This window comes from Aulonocara sp. 'chitande type north' Nkhata Bay, linkage group LG12 (assembly GCF_057382095.1).
Source record: "Aulonocara sp. 'chitande type north' Nkhata Bay isolate Kocher_YH1m ecotype deep benthic linkage group LG12, A_spYH_male_GT1.1, whole genome shotgun sequence".
NCBI classification, from domain to species: domain Eukaryota; kingdom Metazoa; phylum Chordata; class Actinopteri; order Cichliformes; family Cichlidae; genus Aulonocara; species Aulonocara sp. 'chitande type north' Nkhata Bay.
This window is the reverse complement of record NC_141355.1, coordinates 24,277,957-24,299,364: the sequence shown is the minus strand read 5'-3', so window position 1 is coordinate 24,299,364 and position 21,408 is coordinate 24,277,957. Positions and strand designations below refer to the sequence as shown.

The window sequence follows — 21,408 nt, the reverse complement described above, 5'->3', positions numbered from 1 at the left end:
CTCAAACAGAGTTCATCGTTTATTAATAAACAGATTTATATATTTAAATGCCATCTCTGATTTTTATTTCTAGAGCTGATTCATTTATGACTCACCCACTAACATTTTGCAAATGGATGTGTTTTTCTTTTCTTTTTTGTGAGGCAGAACTCATCCAAAAGAAAGTACTTTAAAGGAATGTCCCATCTAATTTCAATAATTAAAGTCTGACTCTAGATAAGCTGCTTATTTTATTCAAAGAAGCTCGTTTTTGGCAAAGGGTTATCAAGATATGACATGGATTAAACCCTATACTAACTGCCAGAGGGGTATGGCTGCCAAATGAAACGTCCAAAGAGACACCTTTAACATATTTGAATGTCAATTTATGCGCGTACAGTTTAAATACATTGAAAGTGGTGATTTAAACCATGAAACATGCTGATTCACAAGAAGCCAAATGTATTGTGTGCTGTGGTAGGCGCACAGTGCTGTATGGAAAACCCATTCTGAGGATGACAGACGGTTCGCCTGGTGTTATTAATATATCACAGACCTGTAACACAGGTTGCATCCTGTAAAGGAGCAGAGAGGAATCTGAATATTCTGTTTTTGTCAGACACAATTTTTTTTAATTGGTACACCCACGTTGCTCTGTACAGAGTGCATACACCCCAGTTTGTGAGGCAGACACCCACCAGATTGGTCTGCACACAAACAGGGCTCCATAATTACGCTCCTCTATTCAGCAGCACTGCCTGTGCGTCAGCACAAACGTCATATTAGAGCTGCACATGGGGGACGGAACATTGGAGAGGAGAGGAGAGGAGAGGAGAGGAGAGGAGAGGAGAGGAGAGGAGAGGAGAGGAGAGGAGAGGAGAGGAGAGGAGAGGAGAGGAGAGGAGAGGAGAGGGAGCCTCGCAGATGTGGCGTGCTGGGGCTTCTGCTGCTTGCAGGCAGATGTTCTGTCATCCTCTGTCTCTCACTTATAAGGTGAACGACTGTGGAGGAGTAGCTCTGTTCTCCAGTTGTAGAGAGCAGGGAGAGACCAACTCTTATGTTAGCAATTCATCCAGCTGAAGGAGATCTGGCCTATAGCAACAGGGTGACTGGCATACAGCCGTATAACTTGCACTCTAAGATGACATGTTATTGATTCAGGTCTGGTTTGGCTGAGAGCCTCTGATCATTATGAAATATGGCCTAATGATTTAATATGGTGACGCCAGGTGAAGTACATGCCAGCTAAAGACCTGATGATCAGTGATTGCTCACTCTTTCTCTGTACATATTACATCCAGCCTGCATCTTTAAGCATCTCTCAGCTCAGTTAGAAATAAAGCTCCAGGATATTTAAACACAGTCGGCTACTCTAACATGTCGAATGAGGATTAAATAGGAAGCGACTGCGAAAAACAGCTTTGTTTTTCATTGATTAGCTGTGTACCGTTCCAGAAGTATTACAGCCAGATGATAATCATAAAAACGATGGCAACAGTGTTGATGAGAATGATTACGACAATTAGAGCCTCTAAATTGATAGCCCCTTGTATCTCATTTAGTCAACGATCTGAAGCCAGGTAGCGGATAAATTAAGTAAGCTGTTCAGAGCACAGGTCTTTCCACGCCTCTGTCTTTCTCTTTATGTCAGATAAGGACGCTCACATCTTGCTACAAGGAAACTTAACTAAACCAAATGAGGATAAATTATTAACCAGACAACACGCGTGGAGAGCGAGCACAGGCTTTGGTGATGTGCCCCTTGAGCAAGAAACAGTTGTGCTCTTCCCCTGACCCTTCCCCCGGACCTTCCTGAGAGCAGGGTACGAGAACCGGTTCTCTAAGAGGGCATCGGTGATGTTTATTCACGGCGTGCATTGATGCTCCTTCATCCTCTTCATCCCGGCGAAGGTGAGGTGCGGTGCTCACCTTCTGACTGTCATTTTGTACACCTACATCACCACCACCACTAACAACAACCGAAAATTACCCTCCACACACGACAACTCTGTCGGGAGGAGGTTCCGGTGCTTGTCAGCTGAGAGAGAGAGAGGGGGAGAGCGAGAGCGATCCTCCTTGGCACACATTGCCAGTGTGGCAGTGAGATTTTGACTAACTGGCTGACTGACTGGGGGATTCTGGAGGAATCACACGGGGAAGGGACTACACGCTCTCCGGTTTTCTCTTTTTCCCACCCCTTTCTCTCCTTCTAGTCTGTCATCGCCGGAGAGGTCGATGGTTTTGTAGCCTGCATCCATCTCAGCGGCGGATTTTGTTTTATTTCTCCTCTCCTCTATTGGCCGAACCGGGGCTGATCCCAGCCAACCTGGGCCGGGCCGTGGAGCTATTCAGCGAGCCTTATAGCTGAAGTTGGCGGCACCCGAGATGAGCGCCTTGAGACCCGGGAGCGGGGCTCTCTCCTCGCCGGGGAGACGGTTTGGGTCGTGGCGGTGCTGCTGCTGGTGGTGGTGGGTGTTGGTAGTCGGGGTGGCGGTAGGTTCGGGTGATCCGTGGATGTCCGCCGAGGCATGCCCCTCTTCTTGTTCCTGCAGCAGCACCAGGATTTCTTGCGTGGACCCGGAGCGGGGTATCAATGCCTTCCCCGTCCTGCAAACCGAGGCAGAGATGGAGAACATCACCGACATGTGAGTTTCCCTCATAAGCACCGGTTCACGGAGAGATGTGAAGCTAATGCATCAGGGGCAAATCAGCATATTTTTCCCGACTTTATCCTTTTCCAGCGGCCCACATTTCCCAGAACTTCCCAAATAAAGAAACGGCATCCTTCACCCCTATTCAGCCAATTGTATGGGGAGCTGACAGATACACAGTCAGCAAAGAAAGCGGCCCAAATGTTGTTTATTTCTGATGTGATGAATGAATTTTAAAGCGAATTCGTAAATCCATATCACTTCAGGTAGGATTTTAAGTAACCGACAGCCTACACTTCTTTCCTCGTTGGCAAGGGTTTGCCTCAGAAAGGCATCAAGTGCAACCCACATTGCATAACAGACTCTTTGGCATCAAGGGGCACATCAGTCTTTCGGCACCAGCGAGGAAACAAGCTCGTTTAGAAATGAAATGCAACTGAAGCTGATGGGCTTTATTCTAACAAATAGACAGCTCAGTCTGCGCGCGTACGTGCTCGTGTTTGTGTGGAGACGCCAGACACTACAGTCCAAATATTAGCACAGACACTTCCCAAGATGGCTTATATGAGTGTAGGCTATCTAAATGAACCACACAGGCGGAGAGAATCGATGCTGAAGAAAGAAAAAAAAAGAAAAGTGACGTTTTTCTTGTCAGACTCAACATTTTGCTGGCAGTCTCTTTAAGGTTGGTCGGGCGCAAGATGCCATAAATCTCAGTGTGTGTTTAGATGTACTGTATCATCTCCTCTCCGGGCTGTATTTGAGCTTTTTCCACTCACATTTAATGAAACGTCACTTGGCCTGAAAATGAGCTGAGGCACCTCTGCAGCCGAGACAAATTAAACGGGAGATTAAGGTTTTTAATTGCGCCAGCATATTTCTTGGCAAAGATAAACGGCCTTGTTGGTAATGACTTATGTCGGAGATAAACAGTTTTTATCGGCGGCCTTGGAGAAGCCTTGGAAGCTCTTTGAATGAGCCAGTGTGGTGAAAAGCACTGACTGAGTGCTTGGCTAATGTAAACAGACAAATTACTGATGACCGTGGAACTGCTAATTCCGAACGACCTTGCCAAAAAAAAAAAAAAAAAAAACCTACTGTAGGTCATCGTGCGCCCTGTCGTATGTGCCGTTTTTGGTTGGACTTAGTTTATGACAGTTGATCTGAATCCTCAACAACTGGTCAGAAATCGATGTGCTGTATGGGTGTAACAGCTCACACAGTCTGCGGTGATGTCTCTTTTGTGCCCTAATGTGTAGCCTGCGGTATGTATATGCTCAGAATTCCAAACAAATCATACTTAGTCACCATCTGTTAAGAAAATATCCTTTAGAGGGGATTCAGGGAGGTGGCTGTGCTAATGACTGGATAATACAGACAATCATAAATGGCAATGTGTTTTGTTACGCACAGAAAATGCCCTCCTGCTTAAATACTGAAAACATAACCACGCGTACAGAAATTTCCCAGAGTTTGTATATTCACGCTTGTACCCCTACACCGACAGACAAAGGAGGCTAAAGCACATATGTGGGTATAATAATGGTTATTTAAAAGCTCAGTTAAATTCCTGCCAGCTCACTAAAACAGACATTCAGCGACGGCTTCGTCAAACATGTGCACACTTGTGTTATTTGACAGCAGCGTTATTATTCATCAAGACTGTCTGCTGTTCCCCTTTAGACTCTTTTGCAGGTGTTTATTTTATTTTATTTTGTTTTATTTTTATTTTTTAAGAGCAGACACCGAGTGACTAATTGGTGATTTATTTCCGATCGCAAACGAGTTCGTTCCACTAAAATCATTTTGTCACATTGTCCATGCATCACTGCCGTCAGGCTTTAGTAGTACAGTGTGCTCCTTATTGAGAGATACATTTCATTATCACCAGATTTTTTTCCCTACGTTTTTTTTCTAGTGGATTGTGATGGGAAATGAGGGGAAGGAAAGGATAGGTGTTGTGCACAAAAGGTTTTCTGCAGCACCCCAGACATGCAGATTGCATGGTGTACTATTTTAAGGAATTATATTCTTATTTAACCACCTGTATCTATGTTACTTACCCCCCTCCCCCCTTTTTTTCCCAAAGGGGCAGAAAACAGGCAGCAAAACACTAAGTAATCGGAAGTAAACACAACATCCACTTTATATGCAAGCCAAACCAATTGCATTGCAATTTAGAGCAATCACACTGACCAGTGCTACTATGGTAGCAACCCCCTAAATTCACCAGGACCCCCCTGCTAAACAGGCCATGTGCTGTCCCTTCAGTCCTAACTCATTTATTTTTTCACTTGCATCAACTAAAATGTAATTATTATGGCATACATTGAGAAACATGAACTAAAAGTTACACCTGATGAATTTGCAATATTTCCCAAAAGAATTGCTCCTTCATTTCTACAGCCTTCAACAAATCAATCAATAGAGATGGTTTTTCTCACTCACTGCTTGTCTACCCCCTTGGAAAAAAACACATTATTTACTGACCTTGTGATTTAGCAAGGGAGTATGTGCAATAAGTGCAGGACAAAGGGCGGTGCTGTGACTGTTACAGTGTGTTCCCTTGATGGGAAAGACTGTCCAGAGCTTTTGTTTAGCTCTAAATGTTCTCAGAAATCCGACCCCGAAGCTGTGATATTCAAAGATCGCATATACTGCTTTCCAGCACACATTCGCACAGCTAAATTCATTCACCCAAGGGAGTTGCCCACAATCATCTCCTGCTGGCTCTAGAATCAAGTGCCATGCACAAGTGCTGCTGAGGAAAAGAGGCGAGAACTGTTCCTTTTTCACTGCCCCCCCCATCTCCTACGTACCACCTGCACGCTTTCCAGAGTCCTTTTTTTTCATTATTATTTTATTTTGGTCCCTCTGACTTTTTGAAATGCTTCTGTTTATGCTTCCACCTGTTAACAAATGAGCCGTCTCACCAACGCTTGGTTCTCTTGACAGTTACATCGCAAACCAGAGCAGCTTCTCCTCCATCAGCGACAAAGACCTGCACTACTACAAGAATCTCAGGAACCTGTGAGTCTTTAATGGCTTATATTACCCGTGTACCCTTTGAGGTCTGTCTGCATTATTTTAAAGTGTTCTTGTCCAATGTTGGACCCAAACAATAGGCAGCATTTCTATGTACATTCTCTCCTCTTTTTTACTAGTCTTATTCATTTATTTCAGCCTTGTTGTGTTTATCACTGCATCACACAGTGTTTTGTCCAGTTCTGCACTTCTTTATCTTAATTTGCTTCTTTAAAAGAAAAAAAAAAACTATAACCACTAGCAACCACTTTCTTCTACCCTGAAGATAAAATCTGTTAGGAAAACGCTACCTAATTTCTCAACCAGTATCCCATTTGCCAAGCAAATTAGCACAAAGCACATATCCACAGTGAGTGTGCTGTATGGTTTTCATTGTGGCTGGACTCATGGGAAAACAGCTATAAATGCAGGAAGTCTTAAATGCTGTGTTTAAGCTTCTATCTGAAACAAATGTCCCGTGTGTCTAAGACACGCTGCACAAACACTTACACTCTGTGCTGTGTTAATGTAATAGTGTGTGATCTGACTAGTCATACAACAATATTTTGTTATGATTCACACTTTTAATGACTAAACACTCAGCCCAAGTGATGCCACACCATCAGCTGCAGGAGCCTCACCTTAACTGATAAAGGGCAAAGACTTTATGCATCCCGTTATAGCATCGTTGTGTAATGCCTGTTGTGTATTAATATTAATTTTTTATGTACATAAAAGCATTTCTATTGGGGTACCATTTACACTATGCCCAGCGGATCCAGTGTATTAGCTTCGATTAGCTCTGATGGATGAAGTTTTTATTGGAGTTGTTTATATAAACGTCATTTTAACAGAAAGGGAGACTGATATAAGATTTTAATATGAAAAACAACCTTTGTTTGTCTCTGTCAGTTTGCATCACAGACATCCCTATATTGGACAGCCAATAACAGAAAGCATGTCCTCTTTTAAATCTCTAAATGTTCATCATTTGATTAGTTCTTTGGACCTAAATTGTTCTACTTTCTAAAAAAAGTGTTGTGTTAATATATATATATATATATCCTGGTTGTGGTTTGTAGGTCATATAAGACAATAAGGAGAGCAGAATATGGGTTACCAGGTTCTTATTGCTGGCACATATCCTCGTCTTGCCTGGCTTGTGATGTGAGACAAATGTTCATGAAGATACTGATGATGTTCTTGCTTTTGTTTTGTGGCAGAACGGTGACCAACAGCAGGCTAACATATGTATCAAAGCTGGCCTTTCAGAACAACTTTAAACTGCAGTACTTGTGAGTAAAAAGTCATGCTGTTTATTCCTTCCCTTCGATTGAAAATGTGTACCTTTGCAACGCAATGTGAACAAGTCACACTGTGAAGAGAAAATTAATAAGTAAGAAGAAAAGCCAGTGAAGGCAGTGAGATTGATGAAAAACGAAGTCCGCTACAGGTTAACAAGATTTATAATTGATAGTCAAACCGTGATGCAGAGTCAATATAATTAAAGTTTAGTTTGATACTTATTATATTTAATTAATGCGACACTTAAGGTTAATTGTGACAGTCTGTGACAATGTGTGGGGAAAACTTTAAATGAGAAATATAATACAGGCTTATTAGTGTAGATAGAAGCAGACATGTGCTATTAGTCCTAACAACAATCCACTACTTTGCTTTGGTGCTACAAACACTGTCTTCTTCCCTAATGTTTGATTTAATTTCTAGGAATCTGAAAGATAACAACCTGTCATCCCTGTCCTGGAGGATATTCAAACACCTCAACATCTCTTATCTGTGAGTTCAGAGGAACCTTTGCTATCAGTCTTTCTATCCCTGTGTGTGTCTGTTGGTTTACCTCCTAGTTACTATGAGAGTCTTTAGATAAACACAAATACACACAGTAGCATCTGTAATAGCATCTTAGGTTTTTAATCTCATCAGTTCATAGTTCTATTTAGTCCGTAATTTTCCTCAAGCAAGAAAATGTTTTTTTTTAGAAGTTCTTGATTAAAGAGGAGCTGACTTTTTAGTTGCATTCAGAGTCCAGTCAGATCCTAATTTGAAACAGAGAGTCAGAAATAGTGACATAGTTGTTACGGGATAGTAATTCAACTACAAACTTAGGTTTATATTGGAACGCAACCGGTTGGTTGTATAGTAAGACAAAACCCTACAATAACTGAGTTGCCCGTTGCAATGAAACATGTCGCAGAGCAGTCAGTCTGTCTGTGTTTATAAATTACATGGAAGTTATCTTTAACCCTTTGGCAATCTGTCTGAGAGTGATTGCAGTGAGTCTGAGTCAGACTGTGATTGTTTGGAGACAAGTTGGCCCCCACCAGACAACCTGTCCAATCCCTTTGCAATCAAAAGTGTTCACCCAGGAGGTTGAGGTTGTATTTTATTCTTAGATTTATTTTCCCCGTTTCTATTTTCCCCCCGATTTAAAAGCTAAATAACAGCACAGAGAGCATGCAGAGATGTTAGTAGCAAAACCTTGTAATGTGACAAAAAAAGAAAAAAAAAACAAATCCCAGAAACACTTAACACTAGTGGTGTCGAACAGTTACAATTCCTCTCTTTCTTAAATCTTCCAAAATGTCTGTTACTCTTTCGTGCTTTGCTATGCTCTGCTTCTCACAGATCTTCAATGTGTGTGTGTGTGTGTGTGCTTCTAGGATCCTGTCTGGAAACCCTCTCCACTGCTCCTGTGAGAACATGTGGATCAAACTGTGGTTAGGAGAGGAAGCAGACATTCAGGAGCTACGCTGCATTGAGGACGGAGGAGCACGCAAACTGCTGTCCAGACTGACATTACCTAACTGTGGTAAGGGCGTGCGCACACACACACACACACACACACACACACACACACACACACACACACACACACACACACACACACACACACACACATAGGGTAAGGACCTGGAAAAAACATTCACAAGCTGTAGCAGAGTGTAAAGCGTTGAAGCACCTGGAGGAAAAAAAATCAATCCTAATAGTTTCCTGTGCAAATATTTTTCCAAGGGCTTGCTTATATTTTGTCGTGTTCTTATGTATTTTTCATATGTCTGACACATCTGTTTTTATGTGCACAGTTTGTATAAATGTGTATGTACACGTGTGCGGTATGAAACTTGATATTTGAAGACAAATGTGCTAAGTGTTTTGGCAATTCTCAGGAGGTGTGGGGGTTGAATGAATAGAGACACTGAAGCTTGCTGTTAACACCTAAGAGGATAACTGTACAAAGAGTACAATTCATGCACTGACTACAGCCTCTGCAGTAATCAGTAATATATACCTACTGGTATGTGAGTAGGACGGATGTGCTGCACGGACAGCATTGCACTTACATGGAGTGTCGCTTAGCCTGTATATTGTAATTTCCCAAGACACTGTGAAGTGCAGAAAGCTACAATGTCTTATGCATGAGCAAGCAAACAAATGACCAAATAAAAGCACGCACGCACACTTAGAGCCTCACTTTCACAGGGCTTGAACATGTTGTTTGCTCTCTGTTGTGTGTCACCAAAACGCCATCAGCGCTGCACAGACTGATTTATCTTTGTCCAGTTGGGATTTTTTTCTCATGCGATGCACAGATTAGCTGCTAGATGGAGTAAAGTGAAATGACCGACACACAGGTTATGCATGTGTGTGCCGTTTGTGAGTGTGTGAGGGTTGTGTTGTCCTATAATACTAGGCGGGGTAGGCTTAGCCTTTCTGGACAGGTGTCCAGCCATCCGATCAAAAGTTACGAGTGTTCATCTTCCTGTTTTCTCTAAATTTCATACATTTATGATGTGCCATAGCGCTCTATTTCACTCCTCTGGTTAACCCAGCATGTTTAATGTGATGATAGGTTTTAAAAAATGGCTGCAAGTTCTGTTAAACCTGTCAGAGATTTCCTCTAATCAGAAGTTCATGTATTAAAATTTTAATTTGGGGAGGCTCTGACTCAGGAGGTAGAGGTCCAAGTCCTTCAGCCTGCAAGTCCAAGTATTCTTGAGCAATAAACCAACCCCCAAATTGGTCCTGATGTATCCACCGTAGGGTGAGTGCATCCATGATAGAAAACCCTTGGCTTGTAGCAAAAAGCTCTTCAAGTACCAGTCCATCTAACAATTAAATGTGCGTTAGATGGGTTCAGTATTCTTGTGTAGTTCTATAAAAGTACATGCTTGTATATTGTATCAATTAATGATCCCACAAGCATCAGTTCCTTTTGATAGATACATACCACTGCATGCTGGGAACATTGCACAAGAGCTGCAGTTTTGCACGACCCAGTTGTCTAACCATAATTTGGCCCTTATTAAACTCGCTCAAATCCAGGCGCCACAATGAAGAGGTAATCAGTGTTATTTGCTTCACCTGTCAGTGGTCAAAACGTTATGCCTGATCGGTGTATCCTTGTAGTAAAAAGGTCTATAAGTACCAGTCCATTTACCAATTAGATGCGTGTTATTTCCAGTATTCTTGTGTACTTCTGTGCATGCTTGTATGGTGTATCACTGAAAGCTCTGTCATTACATTGAATGTGCTAGATTAACCAAAGGAGAGAGAGAGAGAGAGAGAGAGAGCATCATGATGTATTGTACGGTACACGCTTGTATGCTTGTAGTAAAAAGGTCCATTTACCAATTAGATGTGTGCAATGTTTAACATTCTTGTGTACTTCTGGGGAAGCATTGTATTGAACGAGCAGGTGAACAACATGAAAACAAGGCTTTTATATTTATTATTATATTTATATGTACATGTGTAACCTGGGGGAGGAGATGTCTAATGAAGCTATTACATTATGTCTCAGTGAGCCGTCCCTATTGATTATTTTCCCTTTTGCTTTTACTACCGAAACTACGAGGGTATCGATTGTAGAAGTATTCGTCCTAAGTATTTTCACACACACGTACCCACAAAACAATCTGGCCTGCTTTTATTCTGGAGGTTTGCAGGGAGCCTGACGATGTGTGCGTGTGTGTATTAGCTGTGCTGCTATTTTAGAGAATAAACGCACAGATCTTGATCGTTGCCTGTAGAAACCATCATATGTCTGCTACGTATGTCAGTCGTACGTAGAGCTTACTTAGAGATTTTGTTTTGTGTTCCTTCCCTGTTCTTTTCCTCGCCACATGCAGAAAACAAAGAAACGTTAGTTTAGTCAGGATTTAGTTTATTGCGCGTATCGTTATCAGAGATCATACAAAACCTGCCAAATTTGTGCATCGCTTTGCCTAAGTTGCTCATCTATTCCTTCTTGCTGCTCACCTGCAACAGCAGCATGCTAGGACTATATGATGCTTTGTGTAATTCAGCACATAGATGACATCATTGACTCTGAAAGTTGCTGACTGTATGTACTGCAGTAAAATGAAGTGTTATAAAGACCATCTGCACTGTGTCCCATAGCACCGGTGACCTGCTGTCACGCAGCAGATTTCATTTCCTTTTCCACTGAATCATCATGTTTTGTTCTCTAGGAATAAAAAGACAAAACCCAACTTTTCTAGATTTATGGAAAGCTGCAATATTATAAGCAAACCCCACAAAGATGATCACATTTTAAAAGCAAGAAAAGACGCTTTCCACAGATTTAATCAAGAAACGTTTCTTTGACCTGCCAAGAAACACAGTTAATATTATAATAAAGAATTATGTCTTTACAGTCCTCCACATACAATTACTTACCACATAAGTGTAATGTCAGTTTAAGTACACTTCCAGGACAGGCTTCTACAAACCACAAGGCTTTTATGCTTATGGGAGTGTTTATGAAGCATGAATGTATAAATGTCAGCAGTTATTTGACACTTTATTCTTCCCTTCTTTATATCATCTGTATGAATTTTTCATGAATCATTCTATTTTGGACACTCTTCTGTTCATAAGATGTGTCAAATTACAGGTTGACCTGTCTCAGAGTCTGACCTGCTCTCATTCTCTGGATTTGTTGATTTTTTTTCCAATCGTGTGCACTGTATCTGTCTCAATCTGGCATTTAGAGCTTGAGTTTGACCAGAGTAAGCAAATAAAACTTGTTTTCGCCTTTCGGATGGGGAGTGCACCCCAGTTTATTTTAGTAATGTGGCATTATAAAGGAATTTTCATGTCAGACTTAAATTTATAAGAAAAAAATCATCAGTCAAATCCGCTTTATGAGCCTAATCATGTTTTGGGGTTTTGTTTTAGCATCTTTGTTGTTCACAGAGGAATCAATCTGGTGAAAAATAGCTCTGGGCAATCCGGACACTCAGGGCACAAACAATAAGTTAGCTTGCAGGAAGCTAACAATGTCATTGATAATTCCTATTGATCTGTCCCCTCTACCTTCCCTCCATTAGCAGAGGATATTTTTGGCATTAGCACAGTTACAGCAGGGCCTCTGGAGAGGTGGGCGGGGGACCCCCTGGCAGAGTGACATATGAGTAGGAGGACATGGTGGGGCAGGGGTGCCAAATAATGCCCCAGGGCTAACAGTGATACACCAAAAAAGACCTTTCAGTCTGGCCAAACTGCTAGCCCCGCGCTTCATGCTCATAGTTCTTCCTCTTTATTTGGCATTTTCCATCTGCCTGTCTGCTTTATGTAAAACCTTTCTGTCTGTGGGCCTGAACATTTCTGAGCGACATTATGAAGAAGGCACAAAGAGGAAATGCCCATCGATGCCCTCGGGCCGACACTGATCTCACAGGCGAGCCTCATACGATTCTCCGTCTGTGGACTGTTTATGGTTGGAGCTCCGCCCCGAAAGGATTACAAACACAGAGCCTGTTCAATGTGCAAAATAAAAACATCAGCTGTGTCACTCAGCAAAAATGTTGGCAACGGCAGGTGTTTAACAGTCCCGCTGTTTCTTAATAACGGGGTAATTAAAACAAAATAAAAGAGCCATATTTAACTCTTTATAAAGTCTTTCATTTTGTGTCCTTCTCTCAGTTCCTTCTCCCTTTAATGCCACGCTTGTTAATGGTAAGAAGGGCAAGTTTAAGCTTTTTCCACCATCGCTCTTATAACACCTTTAGCTTCTGCTAAATGAATCAAATTCCATTAAAGTGAATAACTGAAACCAGCTGTCCTGAGCAAAGGGTGCTTTTTCCCGGCGCTGTAGAAATTATAGCAGATGTATTACCAGATTCCCGCTGGGCACATCACAGCACAGGTGCACTCTGCCTTCATCTGTGTCTCTCTCAGTTAGTCATTCCAGTCAAACACGCAAAATGACAGTCAGTTGTTGCCCTTAATCATCTATTTTTTTTGATTGCTGTTCAAAGAATTTTTGCCTCTGTCCCCGTCATTTCCTTTCTGACTTAATTGGCTTTACCATCCAATCTGTGCATAGGCTTTTGAATAGTTGTATAGTAGATAAAACTAAAATTCAGCAGCACAGGCAAACACAAAACAGACCAGATGGCTTCTGTAAGAGTTTGTGGACAGGAAATGCTAATTACATATGTGAACTTTCCTACATGTTAAATAGTGAGGAATAAAGCAAGACACAAAAGATTTAGTAAGTATATTATGTCAGTAAAGCAGTTGGGAGGCACAACACAAAAACACATGACAGATGAGGCAGATTGTTGTATTTGTAGCTTGTAACCTTGTTTTATGAGGTAGCTGAAGTTAAAGTAACAGGCCTGAGAAGTTCAGCTTAATTCAGTTAAATTGTATTTATCTTTATAATGTAAGATAAAGACTCTACAATAAAACAGAGAAAACCACAACAATCAACAACCGCTTGTGAGCAAACTTGGCACTTGGCAACAGTGGCAAGGAAAAACTTCCTTTTAACAGGAAGAAATCTTCAGCAGAACCAAGCTAGGGGCAACCATCTGCCACGGCCACTTAGGTTAAGGGGAAAAAAAGAAAACAGAGGGAAACAAGAACCACTCAGTGCATTGTGGGAAGCCCTCTGCTGTCTAGGCCTGTTGTATCGTATCTTAGAGAAGGCTCAGGGTCACCTGATTCAGCCCTAAATAAATACTCGAATTTTAAGCCTAATTTTAAAAGTAGAGATGGTGTCTGTCTCCCAAATCCAAACTGGAATCTGGTTCCACAGAAGACGGGCCTGAAAGCTGAAGGCTCTGCCTCCCATCCTACTTTAAACAGGAACCACAAGTAAATCTGCAGTCTGAGAGCAAAGAGCTCTAATGGGGTGATGTGGTACTATGAGGCCTTTAAGATAAGATGCAGCCTGATTATTCAAGACCTTGTATGTGAGGAGACGAATTTTAAGTTTGATTCTGGATTTAACAGGGAGGCAATGAAGAGATACAAATATAGGAGAAACGTGCTCTCTTTCTAGTCCCTGTCAGGACTCTTGCTGCAGCATTTTGGATCAACTGAGTTCTTTTCAGGGAGTTTTCAGGACATCCTGATAATAATGAATTACAGTAGTCCAGCCAAGAAGTAATAATGCATGAATTACATTTTCAGCATTACTCTGAGACAGGATATTTCTAATTTTAGAGATATTGAGCATATGCAAGAAAGCAGTCCTACATATATGTCCTGGTCTAAAACGACTGCAAGAGTCCTCACAGAGTTACTGGAGGCCAAGGTAATGCCATCCAGAGTAAGCATCTGGTTAGACATCATGTTTCTAACATTTTTAAGGGTCAAGCACTATAACTGCAGCTTTATCTTAATTAAGAAGCAGGAACATAGAGGTCATCCAGGCCTTAATGTCTTAAGACATCTCCTGCTTTCCTTCTAAGGACATACTGCTGTCATTTTGAAGTTTTCATAACTGAAGGATTCAAGAGAGATTAAGAAGGACAGTTTGTGGGAAAGAGGACAGGCGGTCAAAACAATTCAATAAACGATCTTTATTAAAAATGGAAGAAAGTAAGTTCTAAGATTTTGAAATGAGCCAGAAGGATGTCTTTTTGCATAGCTTAACCCTTTTAATGTGGAAAGGAATTACAGCCATTTACATTTCAGTGATTGTGTCTCGTTCCCAAACAGAAGACTGTGTAGAGAGAATCTTTCTCAAAGCTAAGATGACTTTTCAACGCTATTTAACCCAAACCGCAGCTTAGCCTTAATTTAATTGCCATAAAAATATTTCCCTAAGAATAGTGACTGCTTTGCATTTTAATGCACAGCATTTATGGTGTGAAAAAATGCATATAAAAGCTTTAAACCTTTCAGAAAGACAGTAGGACCCCTAAAAGTCTGAACCTAATCAAACAGTGCTCAAAACGGGAACAACAACTTTAAACACTGAAAACTGAGACATATAGAACATAAATCTGATTCTCCTGGTTTAAAGTTGTGTTTTCATTCTCAGTTAGATATTTTATTCTTTACACTACTGCAATTTTCTTCCTTCCTGGCAGAGAGAGCTTTTACCATAACAGAGGAAGCAGACTATGTTTGCAGGTGGTACGTGTCTAAGTAGCATCCACGTGAAATACAGGACCTGTGGTTTCCCAGCAGAACATCGCCAAGAGCATAGCACTGCCTCTGTTGGCTTGAGTTCTTTCGATAGCGTATCCTGCTGTCATCTCTCCTCCAGGAAGATGATGTGCACACAACCCGATGTCCATGTGAAAATAAAAGAAAATGTGATTTGTCGACTCAGATGCTCGGATGCTCGATGTAGATGTATTCAGTAGTGGATATATGGGTCAGCATGTCTACTCTCAGCGTTCTGCAGCAAGCTGTGATGCACTGTGTTCTGACACCTTTATATCAAAGGCAGCATTAAGGTTTTTAGCCACACACAGGCTAAGCATAATGACGTTGTGACCATGTCTTTGCTGCCAGTTCACCAGTCGTCCTTCCTTGGACCCATTTGGCCAAGAACACTGAGGACAATAATTTAAATGTGGCCTAATTAAAATAAAAAAAAAGTGTAGAGAGATTCAAAACTTTCGAATGATCTGATGCTGGAGTTAAGTGTCAGCCTGATTGACTGTAATCTCAGACAAGAGATCAGCAATCATTAACACATCATCCTCCTCCCTTTGTCTCTGCATCATTTGTGAATCCTTCACAGTGCATGAACAGCAGAACATTGACAGGTAAACTTATGGACAGACTTTGTGTTGCGTGCCTCAGTGCTTTCCTCACCTCTCTCTGCTATACATTTTGTCAGAAAACTCTCTTTCTGCCTCTGCATTGCCTCAAAAAACACATCATTATGATGGAGCAGAAGGAAGGTTACATAATAAATGCTAACATTTCTCTGAACATCAATACAAATGTGCCTATTGTGGCCTGTAGCAAAAGCTAGCAACAATGACACTGAGTAATGCTGTCGCTGATGCCGTACTTGTAATTCATCACCCATTCATTGAACATAATCCTGGAAAATGAATGCAATATGGATTCTAGGTGTCAAGGAGTGTCAAGAGCTAGTATATGCATAGGTGCATCCAGGGGTCATTTGTGAAGTTTTCCCCACTTCTCTACCTGAGAGGTTGTCGTTTACAGAAAAGAAAGCTCTTTTGTGACACTAAAATATAGTCTTTAAGCAACGTTTACCAGAGCAATATCACAGTTTCTACTTAAATTGATCATTCTTGCTTATTCCAGTGCAACCTAGTAGTCAAATGACGATGCACAGTATCAGATGCAATGAACTTTGCCTCTTAACTTTTACGAGATTCAGTCTGAATTAGTGGTAAAGCGATGCATTTTCTTTTTATCTGACCCGTCTGACGTGGGCTTTGTGACCCTTGGCTTAAAAGTCAGATGTGCGATCAAGTTATTCAATTCAGAGTCATGGAAAGGTTGGAGACAGACCCAGCTGTCACAGGGTAAGAGCCAGGTTACACCCTGGACAGATGTAATCTGTTGCAGGGTTAACACAGAGAGACAGACAGCCATTCACACTCACACCTACAGTCAGTCTAGATTGATCTAATTAACCTAATCCCATGCATATCTCCATACAGAGCTCCAAGATTAGAAAAACTTTTTTTGTTGTGGAATCTTTAGACATAATTAATATTCAGTAATTTCCAAAAGACCAATCTTGATGGTACAACCAAGTTATTTCCAGGGTTTTATGTGTCAATATAAGATTAATATAAAACAAGGACAGAAGGACATAGACGCTACCACTTGGATGCATGTCAGAGACGGAATAACTCTGACAGCCTGAGTGGATGAGTGAATAATGAGCTGCTTTCCAAATAAAACACCTCTATACAAGTGTGAAGGCTACAGCAGTGTGGAAAAGACAAAAGAAAAAAAAATATTCAGCTGACCTTTTAGTACAAATCTAAACCCTGTTGTTACAGTGAGCATGTGAACTTCAAGTACAGACAAGTGAGAAATTAAAAGCAGCATCTGAATGTGGAACACGGAAAACCATTGCAGTTCCAGATGCTTCTGTTGAGAGGTCAAGGGGTTTCATGAGTCCAAGATGATGTGAATCAAATCCCATGGACACCAGCATCAGTTTTGAGCCCAGCTAAGGATCCATGGGATATCATGTTTCAGCACTGCACTGTATTTATTTGAAAAATATCATCAAATCACAAATTGAGGCAATATAAGTACAGTAATCTATTTATATTTCTACTCATAATAGAAGAATACTTGAAAATTCTGCAATGCATGACAGGAAATAACCTTAAAAATAAGAAGAAAACAAGCAGTTCGACCACTCAGATTTTTGTGCTCTTTAACCTTTATTCTTCCTTCGCTCTTATTGCATGTCGTCTTTATTTGTTTAAACGTATGTTTTGGAAAACATTAGCTTAAACGGTGACTCTAAATTGGCCATGGTTTGAGTGATTTGAGTGTGAGTGTGAATGGTTTTCTGTCTTTGTGTCACAGACTGTCACAATGTAAATGTCTACATCTCTCACAAGAAAACAGACCTACATCAATAACCACCGCAAAGTTCAGCCATGCCTTCACAAAAGATATGGCTCAACACTACTAACAGAAACATAGCTGGGATTTTTTAGTCAAAAGGCTGAATGAAAAACCATTTAGCTAGTGTCTAACTCTCTTGCATGAATATAAATGTCGTGCATCCCTTGCAGACACCCGACTGCCAGAATTTCCTCACAAGTGGCTGCAGGTGAACTATAGCGCGGGCTCAGCGCTGATACACGACACAGTTCCGTATAATTGCTGGTGTTGTCACAATTGCAGGGCGATCTACCGTCCATAATTACAATAAAACCCTTTTCAATCCCACTTGTTGATTCTGAAAACATCTAAGCAGCTAAAGATTCAGGATCACACACTGGCATGGATGATTTAACTACCATAATTGAACATGAGGTCATAACGATCCTGCTGCACTTACATCAAAATCACGGTGGTTTGCAGAGGTTTTATGCTAATTTGTTGGCTTCAGTGGGAGATGTGTGTGTGAGTGTGTGTGTGTGTGTGTAATGTGCAGCCTGCAGATGGCTGTAGTGGCAGTAGAAAGCTGATTTACTGAGAGCCTGTTAAGATATGGCGTTCTGATATAGTAGCTGGGCTGCCACCAGTGAAATGACTGGTTTTTACGGCGTCTCACAGTGATTGAGTGGGTTGCCGTAGTGATAAGTGGGTTGCCCTGGTGATAAGCATTCTGCCGACGGACAGAAGAGGTTGGAAACGGGTGGGGAGAGGATGGGGTTTGATAAGAAATCTGTCCAGTTTTTATCTGCAGTAGCTGTCGACACTCTTCTCTTCAATGATGTTATTGGACAGGGGACAAAAGTGGCAAGACTCTGATTGAGTCTGATTGGTCATGCTCAGGTCACATCCTGGTCACCTATGTAGACACACACACACACAAACATATATGCACACACACACAGTCACCAGTGTCTTTGCTTTGACAGGGGCTTTAGACTGTGTCCAATCAATTTAGTAGTTGGGCTGCTGAAGACATGCACTAGTAATCAGTGTAACCATCACTGTGTTTGAACTCTGTCTCTTTGTCTGACTGTTTGATTGGGGTGAGTGTGCTTAAATGAAAGTGAGAGAAAGAGAGCAGGAGATTGAATTCGAGCTCTTTCTTTGTGTGTCCCTGTGGTTGCGTGTGTGTGTTTGCCTGCTCTTGTCTTGTTGTCGAGGTTCTTACGTGATTTGTATTTCAACTGAGAAGAAAAAAAACAGCGGCCTTAAACAGGCCTTAAATCCTAAGTTTGCTTCCTTTCCTACCACTTCCTGTCCTGTCCTCTCGCCATCTCTAAACTTTACGTTCTCCTCACTCTTCTCTCCTCCTTTCTGCCCCCTTGCTGTATGCAGAGGTTCCCACGGCAACGTTAACCCCATCCAATTTGACCAAAATGGAGGGAGAGAATATGGAGCTGTTGTGTACGACCTCTGGTGTCCCATCTCCTGAGCTGTTCTGGGATATGATACGTGTCGCCTACTATGAGGTTAGGAGACACACACACACAGACACACAGTGTACCAGCACTGCTGTCCTACTGTTACAGAAATTACGATATTGTGCTCTATGAGCTTTACATTTCAGCATTTCAGTATTCAGACCATTTGTTGCTATGATACTGTTATTTTAATGTTCCTACTCTGATTTCCAATAAATGGCTTATTACCATTAATTATAACTGCATTTTGGTTGCTTGTGTGTGTTGAAGACTTCATCTCTTGCAATCCCCCAAAGTCAGGGAACAGGTTCCGTGAAAATGTAAAGACAGACTCCAGCCAGGCATTTTTGCCCACATGGCTGCCCATTACTAGCTACCTCACAAGTCTACAACAATCAAAGTCTTACATGTAAAAGATTGTAGTAGCTTGCCGTTAGAATTTCTTCCCCCAAAGACAAAAGCATGTACTCTGATTGATCCCCTGCTGAATTTGTAAGCTTGCTCACTTACAAAGAAATGAACAGTCTCTAATCTTTCTGTTAGTTTCATTTTAATGGAGAGAGACAGAATATCAAAACAAAACAAATTACTAAAAAAGTTTGACATGATTTGCATGTCCATGAGGGAAATAAGTATTTGATTTCCTCACAACACCAGAAGAAGGGTTTGGCTACCACAGACCGGCTATGTCATCATAAAAACAATTAGCAATTTAGAGTATATTACTGTCAACACATACTTTTCCCTCTTGTTTAAAGTGCTATGAATGACATAACCCAGCGTTTCTAGTGTTTTATGCACATATCATGAACATTTAACAGCTTGAGCGTTATCGAGGTCCACTCTGATTTAAAAGTCAATTTTTACTTAATGTGGCTCTTGGACCTCTTAACATCACGATCTGACTTTGAAGACATTGTCTTCTACTAAGCAATCAGTTTTTGTTTGTGCGGCTGCTCTTTTCTCATGCAGATAGCGACATCGGGCCAGACTTCCAAGCTGCAACTGTTTAACCTGTCTTCCACGGATCACAACAGCAAGATCAGCTGCACAGCTGAAAACATTGTAGGAGACAAAGAGTCCTCTGTGGTGCTGAATATACTATGTAAGTTTATCCTCTGGCAAACTGCCCCAATTTAGTGAAGATTAATTTGTCAAAGCATCCCTCGATGCAGCGTAGTCTTTAAATCAGAGAATTAAAAGCTTGAGAAGACAACGGTACTTCTCATCTTTTAATCTGTGTTCTTGCACGCTTCGCTAGTTTTTACCTTTGCCTTATCTTAGTTCTGTCTTCTGTTTGAATTTCACACTGTTGCTCTTAAACTCTCTTTTCTCTCCGCTGCATCAGTTCCTCCCAAAATCACAAAGCTGAGTGACGCAATTCCAGATCATCATTGGTGTATTCCCTTCAGCGTGACAGGTACAAGAGATGTCCACATGATTGTATTTAGTCATATTCTGATGTTTGATTTTTGTGATTTCACAAGGTCCCAACATAAAAAGACTTTCCCTAAGTCACACCAGTACCTGCGTAAATAGGGTAATGACATCTTTTTAAATAATGAAAACTAGTTAACGTTACTGGTTCTTTTGTATTGTTTTCACTACCTCTCTTTAGGAAACCCTAAGCCAACTTTCAAGTGGTCACAGAATGGTAAGCCAGTGAAGGAGGGGCAGTACATCTTCACCAGGATCCACGACTACGCTGAGAGAGAGTACCATGGCTGCTTGCAGTTGGACAGCCCTACACACATCAACAATGGGCGTTACAAACTAGAGGTTGCAAACCCCTATGGCACAGACGAAAAAGAAGTTGATGCTCATTTCATGCACATGCCTTCCGATGGTAAGATACAACATTATTGGATGTTTTATTTTCTGTTTCTACACCACTATCATCATGATGTCTGATCTGGTTATTAAAAAATTATCAGCAAGTTCATTTTTACTATTTTTTTCAAGAACATATGATATACCACTTCTTTTTTAACTAAATTATTAATTGAGGAAAAATATTCTTCATAATTAATAATCACAAGAACTAGACTATGCAATTTCTGGAGAAACAGTAGAGTGATTAATGCTACTGCTGGACTTGCTATGTTGTTAAGAAGTTGAAGCTAAGTAGACTGCCCCAAAATACTTTTGATAGTTTAAACTCTGGCACCTGAAACCATTCTGATAAATTCATGTCTAGCTAAGTTTTATTTGAAATATATTATTTATTTATAAACATCCTGTTAATTTTGTAATTTTACTTTGAAAATCTCACATTATTAAAGCATCTTGACAATGTCCAATACACAACTGGAGGCTCTGATTTTGATGAACTCTGATGAATTCTTTTGAAAATCAGACAGCTTTGGTCAACCGAATAGCTTTCTGTATTTAATTAATGGCTTTTATGTTGAACGATATACATGTTTTAAAGCTTACTGGTCTTCCATTAA

The 21,408-nt window shown here is 41.0% G+C and overlaps 1 protein-coding gene across 1 annotated transcript in view; it reads left to right on the top strand.

The window, feature by feature from the left end:
- Window positions 1–2,021: 2,021 nt before the first annotated feature.
- Window positions 2,022–21,408, top strand: part of ntrk2a (neurotrophic tyrosine kinase, receptor, type 2a) — a 108,314-nt gene continuing 88,927 nt past the window's right edge. The window contains exons 1-9 of the mRNA XM_086314547.1: window positions 2,022–2,624; window positions 5,586–5,660; window positions 6,878–6,949; window positions 7,383–7,451; window positions 8,336–8,484; window positions 18,873–19,006; window positions 19,931–20,063; window positions 20,307–20,378; window positions 20,577–20,804. Of these exons, the coding sequence (XP_086170673.1) occupies window positions 2,365–2,624; window positions 5,586–5,660; window positions 6,878–6,949; window positions 7,383–7,451; window positions 8,336–8,484; window positions 18,873–19,006; window positions 19,931–20,063; window positions 20,307–20,378; window positions 20,577–20,804 (1,192 nt within the window). The 5' untranslated portion in view covers window positions 2,022–2,364. The remainder of the gene's footprint in view (window positions 2,625–5,585; window positions 5,661–6,877; window positions 6,950–7,382; window positions 7,452–8,335; window positions 8,485–18,872; window positions 19,007–19,930; window positions 20,064–20,306; window positions 20,379–20,576; window positions 20,805–21,408) is intronic.